Source organism: Adiantum capillus-veneris, chromosome 12, assembly GCF_014529385.1.
Source record: "Adiantum capillus-veneris isolate H3 chromosome 12, ASM1452938v2, whole genome shotgun sequence".
NCBI lineage: Eukaryota > Viridiplantae > Streptophyta > Polypodiopsida > Polypodiales > Pteridaceae > Adiantum > Adiantum capillus-veneris.
Genome location: NC_140942.1, coordinates 88020567 through 88035971, shown reverse-complemented (window position 1 = coordinate 88035971; position 15405 = coordinate 88020567). Strand labels below are relative to the sequence as shown.

Below are 15405 nucleotides of genomic sequence, written 5' to 3'. Positions count from 1 at the left end.
CATAGAGTCAGAATTCAGCAAATAAGATTTGCAGATTTCAGCCCTTAGCATTTTCATATTTCAGCCCCCGTCTCGTCATCGTCGACATCGTCGGCAAGTCCAAGCATTGTAGAGATTTGTGCAATCGATAGTAGACCACTCTCACCGACGAAAGTGGGGCCTTCGGAGGAGGGTTTTACAACGTCTCTGGTGTCGTATTCTCTTCTCTCTCTATCTCTCAGTCTCATGCACTTCCATTCACAGTGTCCATTTACTTTGTTTGTGTCCATTGCACTCTCTCATTAAGAACGGAAGGCTCTCCCTTCCATAAGAACAAAAGGAACCTTGAGCACAGTTCGGAGCACTCATCTTGAGCAAAGTTCAAACATTCATTCCGATGCACCTTACATTGGTATCAGAGCCTTGGCAGTGTTCTGTATCACTCAAGGAAAGAACCACAAGAATCACAAGAATTTTTTTGCTTGTTGCGGTCGCACGAACCCAAGTTTGCTTGGGCGTGTCGATTTCTAATCGTGTTTTTGAAGAGTGACAGGAATCCCAAGAAAGAAGGGCTTGCCCAACCTCCCCTTGTGCCTCTTTTCACTCATTGAGAACGGACCGTGCACTTAGCGGCCGGCCAATCGACGTGAGGTGGGAAAAAGCAACCTTGGTGTGAGCGCAAGGCCGCCAAGGAGTGGGCCCGCAAAACAGAGCAGAACTCGGGTGAAGAGAAGATCCTTCTCTAACACAGATTGCAAGCGAAAGAAGAACCTCAAGACACTCAAGAACCCAAGAACCAAGACCCCCAAGAACCCAAGTTCCCCGTGAACTTAAGAACCCAAGACCACAAGAACCCAAGACTTTACTGGATGGTCATCACTCGAAGCGGAATGGATACTTCGCTTGGAGGTGATGAGCATGAGAGAGGTGAAGAAGAATTTTCCCCACCAAGAGGTTTTTCCGACCCTCCCCCTTTCCCATCTACGCCAAGGATTGCACTAACTCCTATAGAGGAGTTGGAGCAGATGTTTCTGGACAGGAAGTTAGAACGCGAAGCAAGAAATGCAGAAAGAATGACAGAAATGGATCGCAGACACGCAGAAAGAGAAGCAGAAAGAAAGGCAGCCATAGAGCGTGAGCATGAGCAAGCGCGACACATGCAAGAGTTGTTGCGACTCTTTTCTCAAGTGCAAGCACAGATGAAAGAGATTCGGGAAAAAGGAGACTCTCTTAGTCTCTTCTTCTCCAAAGCATGACACAGGATTTGCATGATGATAAGCATGATGATTTGAATGATAATGATGAGCATGATCATTTGAATACCAATGATTTGCATGATGATTTGGATGACAATGACAAGCATGATGATTTGCATGATCATGATGTGATTTCTCACAAGCATGATGATTTGCATGAAGATGACGTGATTGTTCACAAGGATGATGAGTTAGTTGATGCTTTTTCAAGCAAAGCTAACCTCGTTGCAGATTCGATCAATCACGAAGGATCGATCTTGGCTCTCGAGCCTAGGTCCAAAACACCCCTTCAAGAAGAACCGATCTTGGCTCTCGAACCTCGATCCAAGGAACCCTCACAGGAAGTATTATGTGTTCGCATGATTAGTACGCACACATTGTACGAGTGTTTCATTCGTGATCGTTTCCTGTATGTTAGTCAACGTCTTTATGTGATCCCTTTTCCTAGGCATGACATATTGTCCGTTGAGCACGTTTCACTCATGAATGATCACGAATGTATGCGGATTGTTCATGAAAAGTTGAAAAGTATGTATGTAAGGAATTCACATTCCATGTCTCTTCCTTGGCATGACACATTCGTAGAAAGAGCACATGAAAGTATGAGCACCAAGCATGGGCATTTCCGTTGTGAATTGCCACAGTTGATTGCTTTAGATCAAAAGAGAGGGATTCGATCTCATTGTTTGCGTGTGTGTGGTGAACGGTTTGGCACTCCATCTATTTGTTCATCTATATTGCATGCACAGTCTTTGAGGAAGACAAGATTTTTTCCAGTCACTTTACATAAAATAGGTATGTTCATGTTTTTGTGTTGGAAGTGGTTTCAGGAATTTTCAGCCATGGAGATTCTTGAGGAAGAAAGAAGCATGACACTCGACGAAGTTGAAGCATTGAAGGAGCCACACAAGACTTTGCGTCGCTTTCAGCGCGGCCCAAAGAAGCAAGCGTTGCAAACCTTTATGAAGTTCAAGTACCGCACGACCCACACAACAGAGAGTGCCGACGAAGAGTCCCTTCCAGGATTCAGGATGCTATTGGCGATCTCCCTCGATGCCATACAGTTCGGTACCAGTACCTCACTTTGGAAAGGAGGGGATGTCACGTGACACATCCAACACTATGTGTTCGTGGACAAGCTACAGCATGACAAGGGTTCAGTCAGTCCAGTCAGTCTAGATTTAGAAGTGATCTGGCACTTTTTTGTCTATTTCGCAGATCGTGCATGCCCAGGCACTTAGTATAGATGCATATCCTCTGGTTGCACACAGCATGACCATCAGATTCCAGTCAGATCCCATCAGTAGCAATTTTACAATGCATAGGCCTATTTTCCCTTTTTTTTTTTTAAGTGACTTTTGTCGGAAAGTAGGTAGGGCAATTTTGCTAAGTTTGTATATAAGCAAACCAGAGCTAGCACTTTGTGGCAGGAGAGGCAGCAGGAGCACCATTGCTCAACAGGCAACTTCTCAACAGAACCCCAAACCCTAGCGTTTTTGCTCCACAGCAACCACCTAGCGTTTTTGGACCAGATCAGCCAGCGATTTGCACTTGCGGATTCCGGCGACAGTAGAACACTAGATCAGCCTAGCGTTTTGCATTTGCAAGACAACCGGCGACAGATTTGCATATTTTCAGCCCTAGCATTTTTGCATCTGCATCATCACCCAGTGTTTTGCAGATTCACCGCGACGGAACATCAAGAAACCTCAGCGTTTTCAGTTTTCAGCCTTTAGACACAGCAGATCAAGTACCGAACCTCGCAAATCTCACCTCCCGCAGCAGTTCCTCGCCGCACGGTCAGTTTCCGCAAGGTTTACAGTTTTAGCCCGGAAAACGCAGATTTTAGCATCTGCATTTTCAGCGCGTCGTCGTCGCATCGTCGTCATCGACATAGAGTCAAAATTCAGCAGATAAGATTTGCAGATTTCAGCCCTTAGCATTTTCAGATTTCAGCCCGTCTCGTCGTCGTCGACGACATCGTCGGCAAGTCCAAGCATTGTAAAGATTTGTGCAATCAATAGTAGACCACTCTCACCGACGAGAGTGGGGCCTTCGGAGGAGGGTTTTACAACGTCTCTCGTGTCGTATTCTCTTCTCTCTCTATCTCTCAGTCTCATGCACTTCCAATCACAGTGTCCATTCACTTTGTTTGTGTCCATTGCACTCTCTCATTAAGAACGGAAGGCTCTCCCTTCCATAAGAACAAAAAGAACCTTGAGCATAGTTCGGAGCACTCATCTTGAGCAAAGTTCAAACATTCATTCCGCTGCACCTTACAATGGGTCATGCAAAACAAGATTTTGCGATACATTTGGGAAATTTGACTTACCCCACTGATGAGATCTTGACTCAAAGAATCCAACAGACTTCTAACAATGAAAGTAGAAATAGAAAGTTCTCAAGAAAAGAAAGACAAGGATACACCACCCCGGCTCACTCTTCGAGACAAGGCCAGTCACATCAAAGAAGGGAAGTGTTTTGGATGCGGGGAACATGGGCGTCTCTCCGCGAAGTGCCCTAAAAAGGCACAGCAAGAACAGAATGAAGACAAGCCACAGAATTCGAGAGCTGCTGAACGAACGTGGCAGAAAAGGCAAGATGAAAGTAGGACTGGTTCCAGATTGCATGGGTACTAACCCAAGCATGATTGATGAAAGTACAGAATTTTGCCGAGCTTGGGGCAAAGTGAAAGATCAAGAAGCCCTGATTTCCTTTGATGGAGGAGCCAAGGCCAACTTCATTTCACCTGAATTGGCGGCGCGGCTCGAGATTACACCCGATCGGATGGGACCACCAACGGAGGCAGTTCTAGCAGCACCAAGATGGGACATAGCCATTACACCTGTCGTTGGCAAACTTCGGCTGCATTGTCAGGGTATTTGGGACACGAGGACTTTTACATAATGCCCTTGGAAGGTTGTGACATCCTCCTTGGAGTCCCTTGGTACCCCAAGACAACGCCATGGTCGATTATCAAGCAAAGAAAGCGACTTTGACAAATGAAAAGGGCCGAAAAATTGTACTTGATGTGAAACTGACGGGTGAGTCTGTCCCTATTGTATCGGCTTCGGCCGTTTCCAAATTAATGAAATCCAGTCTGTTTCTTTACTCGAACTATTTGAAAGAGTTAAATGATGAACACAGAACGAATATGTCTGAACTTGATAAAGAACGCCAAGATTTTCTCCACACTCATGCCAATTGCTTTTCTGAGGGCCTGCCAGGCGAGTTGCCACCATCTCGTCTTGAGGATCGTACCATTGATCTGATACCTGGAAGCACACCACCGAACCGGCCACCTTACTGTGTGAGCCGAGCCCAGAATGAAGAGATTATGAACCAAGTGAAAGACCTCTTGGAAAAGGGTCTTATCCAGCCGAGTACTTCAGCCTACTGCTCTCCGGTGTTGTTGGTTTTATAGAAAGACGGATCTTGGAGAATGTGCATTGATTATAGAGCTCTCAATAAAACCACCATCAAGAACAGATTTCCGACTCTGAGGATCGATGATATTCTTGACCAATTACAGGAATCCTCTTGTTTCAACAGGATCGATTTGAAAAGCGGATATCATCAGATCCGAATCGCGCCGAGAGATGTCTAAAAGACAGCTTTTTTTGGACGAGCTTCGGTTTACATGAATTTTTGGTGATGCATTTTGGCCTTACCAATGCTCTAGCGACTTTCAACCGAATGATGGATAGGATTTTCAGAGAGTATAGATCTTTTGTTGGCACTTTCTTTGATGACATTATAGTCTTATCCAAGGATGAGGCAGAACATAGCCACCATCTGCTACAGGTCTTTCAAGCATTGTGAGATCACAAGTTAGTAATCAATGCGAAGAAGAGTGAATTTTTCTTACAGGAGATACACTTTCAGGGAAACATTGTCTCAGCAGGCAGGATTTTCAGAGAGTATAGATCTTTTGTTGGCACTTTCTTTGATGACATTATAGTCTTCTCCAAGGATGAGGCAGAACATAGCCACCATCTGCTACAGGTCTTTCAAGCATTGTGAGATCACAAGTTAGTAATCAATGCGAAGAAGAGTGAATTTTTCTTACAGGAGATACACTTTCTGGGAAACATTGTCTCAGCAGGCAGGAGTACAAATGGACCCGGCCAAGATTTGACATTTTACGTGATTGGCCCGATTTGAAGAATATTCATGAAGTTAGAAGCTTCTTGGGCTTATGTTCTTACTTTCGGCGGTTCATTCGAAAGTTCGCTTCTCCTTTGCACATTCTGACACAAAAAGGAGTCCTTTTCTCGTGGGGACCCACAAAGGTGACTGCCTTTCAGACTTTGAAAGAGAAATTGACTACAGGACCAGTTTTGACTTTGCCGGATTTGCAAAGTCATTCGAAGTATATTGTGATGCTTGTGGTCGTAGTCTAAGTGCGGTCTTAATGCAAGAAGGCCATGTCATTGCCTATGAAAGCCGATTGTTTTCAAGGCCGGAATTAACAGCACAGATTTATGAGAGAGATTTTGGCTGTTATCCATGCTCTTACTCAGTGGAGACATTACCTACTCGGAGCCGATTTTACGGTCTTCACTGATCATCAGAGTTTACGCTACTTCTTGTCACAGAAGCAGCTTTCGCAAAAGCAAATGCGGTGGGCTAACATTTTGTCACAGTTTCACTTCCAGGTTGTCCATGTATAGGGACAGAAGAACTTGGTGGCAGATGCTTTGTCCCGGAGGCCGTTAGTCTTGGCTATTTCCGCGATTCATCATAGAAGCTTCGAGAACATAGTCGATCAATACGCCACAGATCCAGATTTTCCTAATGTATTCACTCGAATATAGAATGGGGAGGTAGTAGCGGGATATTCCATACGGGATGGCTACTTGATGAAGAAAATGATGTTGTGCGTTACACAGCCGTTGAGGGAAAAGGTTCTAACTGAATGCATTGTCCACCTTTTACGGGTCACCGCAGCATTGACACCACCTTGAAAGGTGTGGAGCATTACTTCTTTTGGCCGAGACTCAAGAAGGAACTTTGTACGCAGTTGCTTGGTATGCCAGAAGGTCAAGTTTGACAAGCATAAAGCACAGGATTGTTACAGCCTTTACCCATTCCCACCCGCCCTTGGGAAAGTATTACTATGGATTTCATTTTTGATCTTTTGAAGACAGAGTGGGCATGATGGCATTTGGACTGTCATCGACAGATTTAGCAAGCAAGCTCACTTCGTTCCAGTGAAGAAAACAGTCAAGCCGGATCATTTAGCAAGACAGTTCATTTCACAGATTTTCAGATTACATAGCATGCCTGAGACAATAGTCTCTGACAGAGATCCCCGATTCACGAGTTTGTTTTGGAAGGCTATTTGGGAGAACATTGGCACACGGTTGCAGTTCTCGTCATCTTTCCACCCACGGAAAGATGGGCAATTTGAGATTGCAAATTCAGTCGTACTTGATTTATTGAAGTCTTACATTTCTAATCAAAAGACTCAATGGGAAAAAAATTTGCCCTTGGTGGAATTTGCCTACAATAACACAATCCACTCTTCGACGGGGAAGGCGCCATTTGAGATTATTGAAGGTGCTATGAAGGTTCCACCCTTCCTTAGCACGAAAAATAAGATTTTTGAAGCCGACCAGTACACTAGGGACTTGGACACTGCTTTTGCCAAGGTCCGGGAGGCTTTAGAGAAATCTCAAGAAAGACACAAGAAGCAAGCAGATCGACACCGTCGCGATTTGAAATTAAAGGAAGACGATTGGGCGCTCTTACGTTTTGAGAAGACAAGCCTAAGAAAGAAAAAGGGAAAGGAGCGGCTTTTTCCAAAGCTTAGCATGAGATACTATGGACCTTTCCAGATAAAAGAAAAGATAAATGATGTCTCCTTTAGACTGAAGCTGCCCGATACTTGGAGAATTCACAATGCTTTTCATGTGAGTCTCTTGAAGCCTTTTAAAGGTGATGTGCCCGATGATGGGGAGCCAGATGAGCAACTCGAAGTGGAGGAAAGCGAGGAGATCCTCATTCCAGAACAAATATTGGCACATAAAGATAGAAAGATTAAAGGTAAAGTGATTAGGCGGTTCTTGGTTAAATTCAAGAACTATGCTGCATTGGATGCGAAGTGGATGGAGGAGGAGGACCTAGCAGATACTCCTCACATTTTGGATCTTTACCTTGAAGCATTAGGTTTAGCATAGTCTACTCCGATAGAACCCCGATTTCAGCATGGGTGAATTTAGTGCAGCGGGCTTGCACAAGAGGGGGCTCTGCTACTTTGTCAACAGATTACCCCGATTTTTTGATATAGAGTCACTAATGTCTCTTTGGGTTTCAAGGATACTGTTGGGCTGACAGTATTCTGTTGTATGACTTTTTGAATTGGAATTCCCGAAAATGAAAATGATACTGATTGATTTGTACTTGACTTGTTTGAGTGCAGGAACTAAAAGACGAAATGACTGCAATATGTCGGTCTCATAAATCTCTATAGACATGATTGCAATATGGATTTGTTAATCGGGCATCTGTGAGGTCTCGACTGGATCTAGATGCAATTACTAAATACGTTGCCGATTAATCATGGTCTGAGATTTGGAATGAATTTGAATGTGATTTGTCATGTGATGTGACTATCGATTGGTACATGCGCTAAATGTGTCGTGTCTAGTGCATCGGTACTAACAGTCAGTCAATCTCTCTCTCTCTCTCTCTCTCTCTCTCTCTCTCTCTCTCTCTCTCTCTCTCTCTCTCTCTCTCTCTCTTTTTGAATATATACATATCGTGGTGAAGACTGTGGACACTGACTGTTAGTACATATCGTGGTGAAGACTGGGTCCTGCTAGTAGAAATCCAACTAGTGACCTGCATCTGGGATCATCTGGAGAGTGTCCGGGCTATATCCTAAGGAAGTAAGCATGAAGACTGGATTTGTCGACACACCTTGAAAAAAGGGGTGTGACCCCGGAAATCGCAAAAGCCGCACCACGTCAGGAACCCATCATAGATTCCCACTCTAATCAACAAACAACAAATTGCCATCCAAACTAGTTGTGCATATGTACAAACCCAAAAACACTGCCTCACAGACTCGGGCTCTAAAGTACATCTCTAGAAAGTCGAATCATGACCAATGATTGCAGCCCAAGTGCCAACAAGCAATCCTGCGTGTGATATCATCCACATGCAAAAACATATAATGCGGCTGATCCTGAGGGTCCAAATGCACAACCAAAATTGTTGCTGAAAAGTCGGGAGGATGCGCTGATCCTACCATACCTCTACCTAGCGTGCAGAGTGAGGTGGGTGCAGGGTCCGCAAAAGAAGCGTCCTCCCAAGGGATACAATGTACTCAAAAGGATAGAGAGGCACCATCCTCACACAACGAAGGCCACTGCTACTCAATAGGATCCCAATCCAACTGCACAAGGGGATTTCCCTGGTCTCTTCACTGATGGTAGTGTGGCCCTTTAGATTTGATCACTCCAGTGTCCTTTTGCACGCTTGTTAGTACCATTTTTGGGACAGGTTTGTATTCTTGATGTTCGACAACACATTTGTCGAGATCCTATGGATGACAGGTTTGCATGGGTGTCGGCAGTTGGTGGGGACATCTAGTTCCTACTTCCACAATCAGGTCTCTCCTGTATATCCCTTTGGAGAGCTCCAACCTTGGGGCGGCCCATTCCAATCTTCGTGGGCATGTTACACGTCCCCTAGGCAGTTCCTTTGCTCTCACCGTGTTATGTTGTGTATTGGATATTGATTGCACAATTGAGTGGGTATGTTCTCTTCAGCACACGTCGTGAGGACAATTTTGGTGAAGATTCTAAAGATCAAGTTACAACAGTGGGAGTATATGTGCTCTTCTGAGTCTGAATGGAATGTGGCATATTGTCTTGGATTCTCTGCAGGTTTGATCTTGGCAAATGCAGAGCAGTAGAGAACGTATGGTTTGATCTCAGGAAGTTTGCTTGAGTAGCTAGGCCCTATGGGGACCCGACAGCTTCTTTCGCAAACATGATCCTCAAGTGACGACCTTTGAAGTCTTCTAATTCTTCGTAGTTTGGCTTACCAATGGTGTGATCCTCTTTAAGTCTCAAGTTCTATGAGATTCAGGTTTGGCTACTTACTTACAGAGAAAGCAGTTTTGCTGAAGGTTGTCTCACATTTCTTCTGATGATATTTTATTCCCCTTTCCAAGGATACCTCTGTTTCAGAGGGGGCTTCGGGGTTATTATCTTTAGTTGACTACCGGTGTTCCATTCTAGTCCTTGGTTTGAACTTTTCTTATCCGCTTCTTGCGGCTTTGGATGATGTGCTTTAGCCCACAGTGCAGTTCGTATCATGGCAGATGTTTGAGTGAGACTTCGGTGGTTGCTTGGTCTTACGGATTTGTGGTGTAGACGGTTGCTCTTCTCAATGCATCCGAGCAGTAGTTCTTGTGTCTTGTCTTCTGAATTGATCCATGGAGATTGTACCATTCAGGACACCTACTTCGCGTATCCCTAGAGTTTCGTACGGGTGGATAGAGGTCCTTCTTGGACTAGGAAGCAGTTAAAGTTAGCTCAAGTATTCTTCACATCGACGAGACGGTCTTTTCGCTTCTCCCATATTTGGTTCCAGGTTCTACATGTATGCTTTTCTTTGAGAGTCACCTATCTTGGTGATCCAATTGCACAAGTAGAGACTGTTGGAGAGTTCTGGTAGTTATCCATGGTCCGAATGTTCTTCAAGAGTCAGCTTGGGAGTCAGTTTCCAAGACTACTTCCTTCCACAACTTGTGATTCCACGTGCAGCAGACAAGATTGACATTCTATGTGGTGGCTTTTCTCTTGTAGAGCTTGGGTGCAAGGTCTCTTGATCTTTCCGTATTAGCTAAAGTATCAGTATTGATGTGTGCGCTTTTCTGTTGGATGTATATTCTCGACTCACTCTGGGAGGGGTCATATTCTTTTGGGAAGCGTTCCAAAGAGAGGAAGACCAGTAGCAGTTTTCACTCTCAATCCCAATAAGTTCCTTAAGATGTACTTTGCAGTTCAATCATGACATATGGTTGTTGGTGCAGTTCTTTGGTTCTTCGTCATCGGACAATTGATTTTTCAATAGCCTCCGTTTTCGTCATTCATTAGACTTTTTGCAATGGCTTGGAGATTTTGACATGTGGTATATGACCAAATGTGCAGGTATCCAACTCTTTCCTCAATGATGGAGCATTCGAGAGTTGGGAAATGGTCCGGATACCTGTAGTTTATGCCTTTACCCTCAGTTTTGATGCTATCTCTTGGAGCAGCCAGCAGTAGTACCTTCTGCGACTGTTGGTTGTGCAACTCATGTGTCGGTTGAGTCAAGGAGATTCTTGTTAGAGCTTACTCTCAGTGGACATTATTTTCTTTCCCGGACGTCTTCTGGGGTAGCACTTGGATCGTATATTGCAGGATACTTTTCTACTGTGGAGATGTGTTGCAGATATCCTTGTCCACGAAACCCTCACCTTACACTTGCAGATTGCTCACTCCCGCTCCCCAAGCCATCTTCCTTTCCAGGAGTTGAGAGGGGGTGCTAAGAGTTATGGCATCTCTAGGGATTCATCCAAGTGGGTCCCGGTATCTCCCAAGGACACGTAGTAGGGAGTAGGGCTTTTGTGGCTGTGGCCGGCCAAAGTGAGGTAGTTTTCTCATGTTAAAATATGTTTAGCCATGTTTAGCTTGGGGTTTGGACTTGTTTCCATGGCTAGGTAGGTTCCAACAAGCTGAGTATTTTTTCCAGCCTTGCCAACATTTCCCCCCTTTTCGTGCCTTTTACCCATTTATTAACCTTCTATCTGACCGACCGCACCCCATGGGATATATAGGAGTGGGCGCACATATTTGGGGAGAGCAATGTATACATTGCCTTTGGCATGCAGGGTATCCCTAGTGGGCAACCCTAGGGTGACCAATGGGCAGGGGGGAGCAGTTCCTGGTGTTTTTAGGAGCATCTTCCTTAGCATTTTTGGGCAGCCAATGTGTTTTGCATCACTGGCAGCACCACCAGGCAGTGGATGGGTAGTAGGGAGGATTCCCTTGCGTTTTTCTTCACAAGGCACCTTTGCAAAGGCGATGTGATCTTGCAGATACAGAGCACCATTCCCTTGGTGCAAGCATTGGAGTGTGGAGGAGATGCATGATCTCCAGAGCATAGAAACACCATGTGCAGCCTTGATCCAGTTCCTTCTCCCTCTAGATCAATCCTCTTGCCAAGAGAAGTTCCACCAGAGCCTTGCTTTCAGAGCAGGCTAGGGTTGTAGCCCATGTTGAGGCCAAGACATTGGTCTCGTGTGCAAGAGTAGCTGGCAGTCAGTTCTATGCTCGACCACCCTTGGTCACTTGTTTTAGCAGTTTGTCATCAACATGGAGAGCCTTTCCTAGAGATCTCTCTCTCTCTGTTTCTCTCTCTCACTCATTCTCTTATGTCCTCTCTTTCTATCCACTGCTCAGTGACCTCTCTTCTCCATATATATGTATGTGGCATTGCAGGTGTTCTCTATCGTCAAAGGATCTTATCGGAGTCGAGGTCTCCACCAGGTCAAAGGCCAGTTCATGTCTTCATTGCATCTTCCACTGCCTATTCTGACACTTGAGAGACAGTCCTTGATGAAAAAGGTCTTGTCTTTGATACCTCTATGAGAAGAATGGCTACAACATTCTGTCTCGATAGAATTCCCAAGCGCAATGATTGTAAGTATGGTTCACTAGCATGTTTGCATTGCTCTCAAATGCCTGAATGCATAATGACATCCATATACAGGTCAATGCGGCCTGGATGTGATGACTAGATAGATAGGTGAAATGCAAATCTAGTGTGACATTCAGAGTCCAATGCGGACCAATATGAAATCCAGTCATGATTGCACCTAATTGGACAGAGTACAGGACCAAAGCGGAACTTCGAAGCCCAATTCGTATGGAGCAACCCAAAAATCACACCACGATTCACGAGCTTGTACAACAGTGCTGATGTGGCAGATGTACGGACTGATGATGTGGCACAGCGTACAGACAGGCTGACGTGGCAGAGTGGACGTTGGGCTTTGCTTTTGGAAGCCACATTGTAAAAGCAAATGACTTTCTATGCTTTGAGCACATTGTTGTAGATTGTTTTTGGGGCTTTCGGAGATTAATGAGTGCACAATTCGATCATCAGATAAATGGAGTCCCCCTTTAACATGCACAAAAGAGAAATTTGATAGGATTTTTCAAGTAGCATACCGTTACTTGAATGCTCTTGACGAGATGCTTCAATAGATGTTGTGATGGTCTCGCTAACTCCATGCTCACTTGCTGAAGCTTTGCAACTGTAGGTAGGCGTGTGACTTAGTAACGATGCAGGCTGCACTGTTCCTCTGCAAGAGAGCAGTCTTTGCAAATCATGGGATCCATGTGAGTGTCCAACAGATGTGATGTTTGCAAACCTGTGTAGCTGTTGCACAGAGGAAGCTGAAACAGTAGCCAGCATCCCCAAGCACCTTATATACATGAGAAAAACTCTTTCAAATCAACACTTTCTAAAGGCTGTCTTTCCAGCATCCTTTTTCAAACCTGGCACCTTGTTACCCAAGCAAAGAATATCCACGATTGTACAGCTAGTCTATTTCAAAGAGGGTTGAGAGTAAGTTCAAGCTCTGCGTACTCAGATGAAGAACCCGAACAATGTGAGCTCTTGCAAGCATCCCCTTTCTCCCCAGGACTCAAACGTAGGAAGTGTCGAGCAGCAAAAAGAACGCAAAACTACAGATTCGAAGGTGCAACTGTTTTTAAGCTTCCCATGCAATCTCTCCAGCTGAATTCCAATAGTTTTTGCGGGTGGGGAACAAGCAGCTTTGCGCTGAGAAACCCTAAACAAGGGGGCGATGGCGAACTTAGAAAACTATGTTGAAGGCGGATGACGGCGGAGCTGATCAATCATCAAAAGACGAAGAGGGAATTGCGCGTTGACTAGGTACCACAAATACACAAACGGTTTCAGATGAAGGTGTTTTTCTTGGCTGGCCTTCAAGCCGTACGGTCTGTTTTGATACTCCCACGTGACATAGGAGGTCCACTATCTCTTGTGCGAGTCACCGAGTGGGAGTAGTGGGTGGGCCATGTCACTCCGTTGGGAGGTGGGATCAACAGCCTACAATCGTTGGTTGATCGTGACTCTAGGGAATGCAAAATATAGGTCGGAGCCTCGAGGCTTGAACCCATGCACTCTCTCCCCCTTGATTTGACTCTAACTGCTAATACTTGTTGAGAGCAGTGTGTGTGTGTTAGGTTTATACACCGATTAGTCGCGGATGAGTTGACAATTAGTTCATGCTTAGTTCACATTGAGTTCACATCATTGTGGTGCACATACCCTCCCAAGTTCACACCAATTTTGGTGTGGTGCACACTTAGTTCACACTCGCCTAGCGACGCTTAATGTGGGCCATTGATCCCACGTCCTATGGAGGTGAACGAGAAGTTTAACTATGCAAATTGCTCCTCGTTTGTAGAGCCCTTAGCAAAGTTCTGTTACTACCTTAGAAAAGTGAGCTATTACATTGTAATTCTTGCTTTTGTTGCTTTACCATATATGGTCAAGCTTCCTATACCGCCACAATTTTCTTCGTCACACTCTATTCTCCCCAAATCCTCTTGAGTACAACCTCTGTGTATTCTCCTCCCCTCTCCCCCTCCTTGCACACGGTACAACTCAGCTCTTAGAAAACCTACACCTGGAGTAGGTATTCTCACTTACAAATCTAAATTTTGTAGTTAAAATTTTGAAAATTTGTCGATGGTATTACACTCCTTTTATGAGTGGTCACTATTTGGCACAGGGTGTCCTAAACAAGATCAACGGCTAGATCACGCAATGATCTAGACTATTCAATAGAAAAGGCAAAAATTACGATCCTAGTTTACCATCAAGATCACAACTTAGTTCACCCCTTCACATCACACAGTTTGAACTTGGGACCTCATGGCTCCCACGTGAAAGTCATACCACCATGTCATCGCGTGTGATGTGTCCATGTGGGCATTGCAAGTGTATTTACATCCTAGCTCACCACTCCCTAGGTCACTTCTAGTTCACCTAGAAATCTGACAAAGGAGATCAATCCTTGTAATAAAACACACCCTTTTCTAGGTTGCTTTTGCACTTGAGCAACCCAAATAAAGCTCCAATGGCCCACACAACTCAACCAAAGATCTCTATAGCAACATTACAAATTGTAGACAGACCACCAAGTAGAGTCATCTTCATGTGGGTATCAAAAAACCAAAAGTTCCAACCTACTTAGGTGACTTGGGGTGTTCACTAGATGTAAGTCTCTCTGTATCAAGTGCATTCAAGGCCTAGTTCAAAAAACCCTAATCGAGAGATGTTTCATCTATTCAATTTTCATAAATATAGCACCACTCCCCTACTAACACTACAAGAGATCAATTCATTACCGACAGCAATTTACCGACGTCATTGGCAGGCGTCAGTATATGCATTGCTAAATCTCGAGGGAGACCCAATTTTTTTTAAAAAAACAAACAAATTTTTGGGCTTACCCAGCTTAAGCTATCCACTCACACACTCCCCTGCAACAAGAAGGTAAGATTATTTTTTAGATTTATGGTAGATTATTACATTTTTGTGTGTGTGCGTGGCATTGTGTGTGTGTGTGTGTGTGCAGGTTTGGCAGCATTCGCTCAAGCGCTTTGTGCTCACATAGGCTGCATGTGAGTGTCCTATCCTTTTCTTTTCCTTCATACACACACACATGCACATAAACACGTCAATAAATACAGATGCACATATATTTACACATAATTAAACATACTACGCGCACACACTCACACACATTTTCAAATAAAAATTACAAATTAGAAAAAAAAAATATTAGTTTTAAATTTTGACTAAATGTTTTTTTTGGGGGGCAAAACTCACAATTTTGTGAGTGTATTGTATTAAGCACAGCATGAAATTACAAAACAACCTCAAGCTCCGGCCAAGCCTTGAGGTGTTGAGGATTATAAGTTGGATTTATCGTCACCGGCTTAACAAAGAAGGTGAATTGCAGTCCTAGGCTTTACTTATCGCAGGTTGGCAATATAGCATGGGTAGCCCTAGACCAGTCTTTCAAGTCTTGCTTGCGTCCGAGCGCATAGATCACCACTCTGCTTTCTTG

General features: G+C 44.4%; 1 protein-coding gene across 2 annotated transcripts in view; it reads right to left on the bottom strand.

Moving 5' to 3' along the window:
• The window catches only part of LOC147446090 (uncharacterized), a 111832-nt gene extending 98615 nt beyond the window's left edge, over positions 1-13217 (bottom strand). Inside the window, exon 1 of one of the 2 annotated variants that reach the window (XM_086525408.1) lies at positions 12467-13217. In XM_086525408.1, the coding sequence (XP_086381534.1) occupies positions 12467-12734 (268 nt within the window). In that variant the 5' untranslated portion in view covers positions 12735-13217. The remainder of the gene's footprint in view (positions 1-12466) is intronic. The other variant, XM_086525407.1, reaches the window with a different exon arrangement.
• Between the last annotated feature and the right edge of the window lie 2188 nt (positions 13218-15405).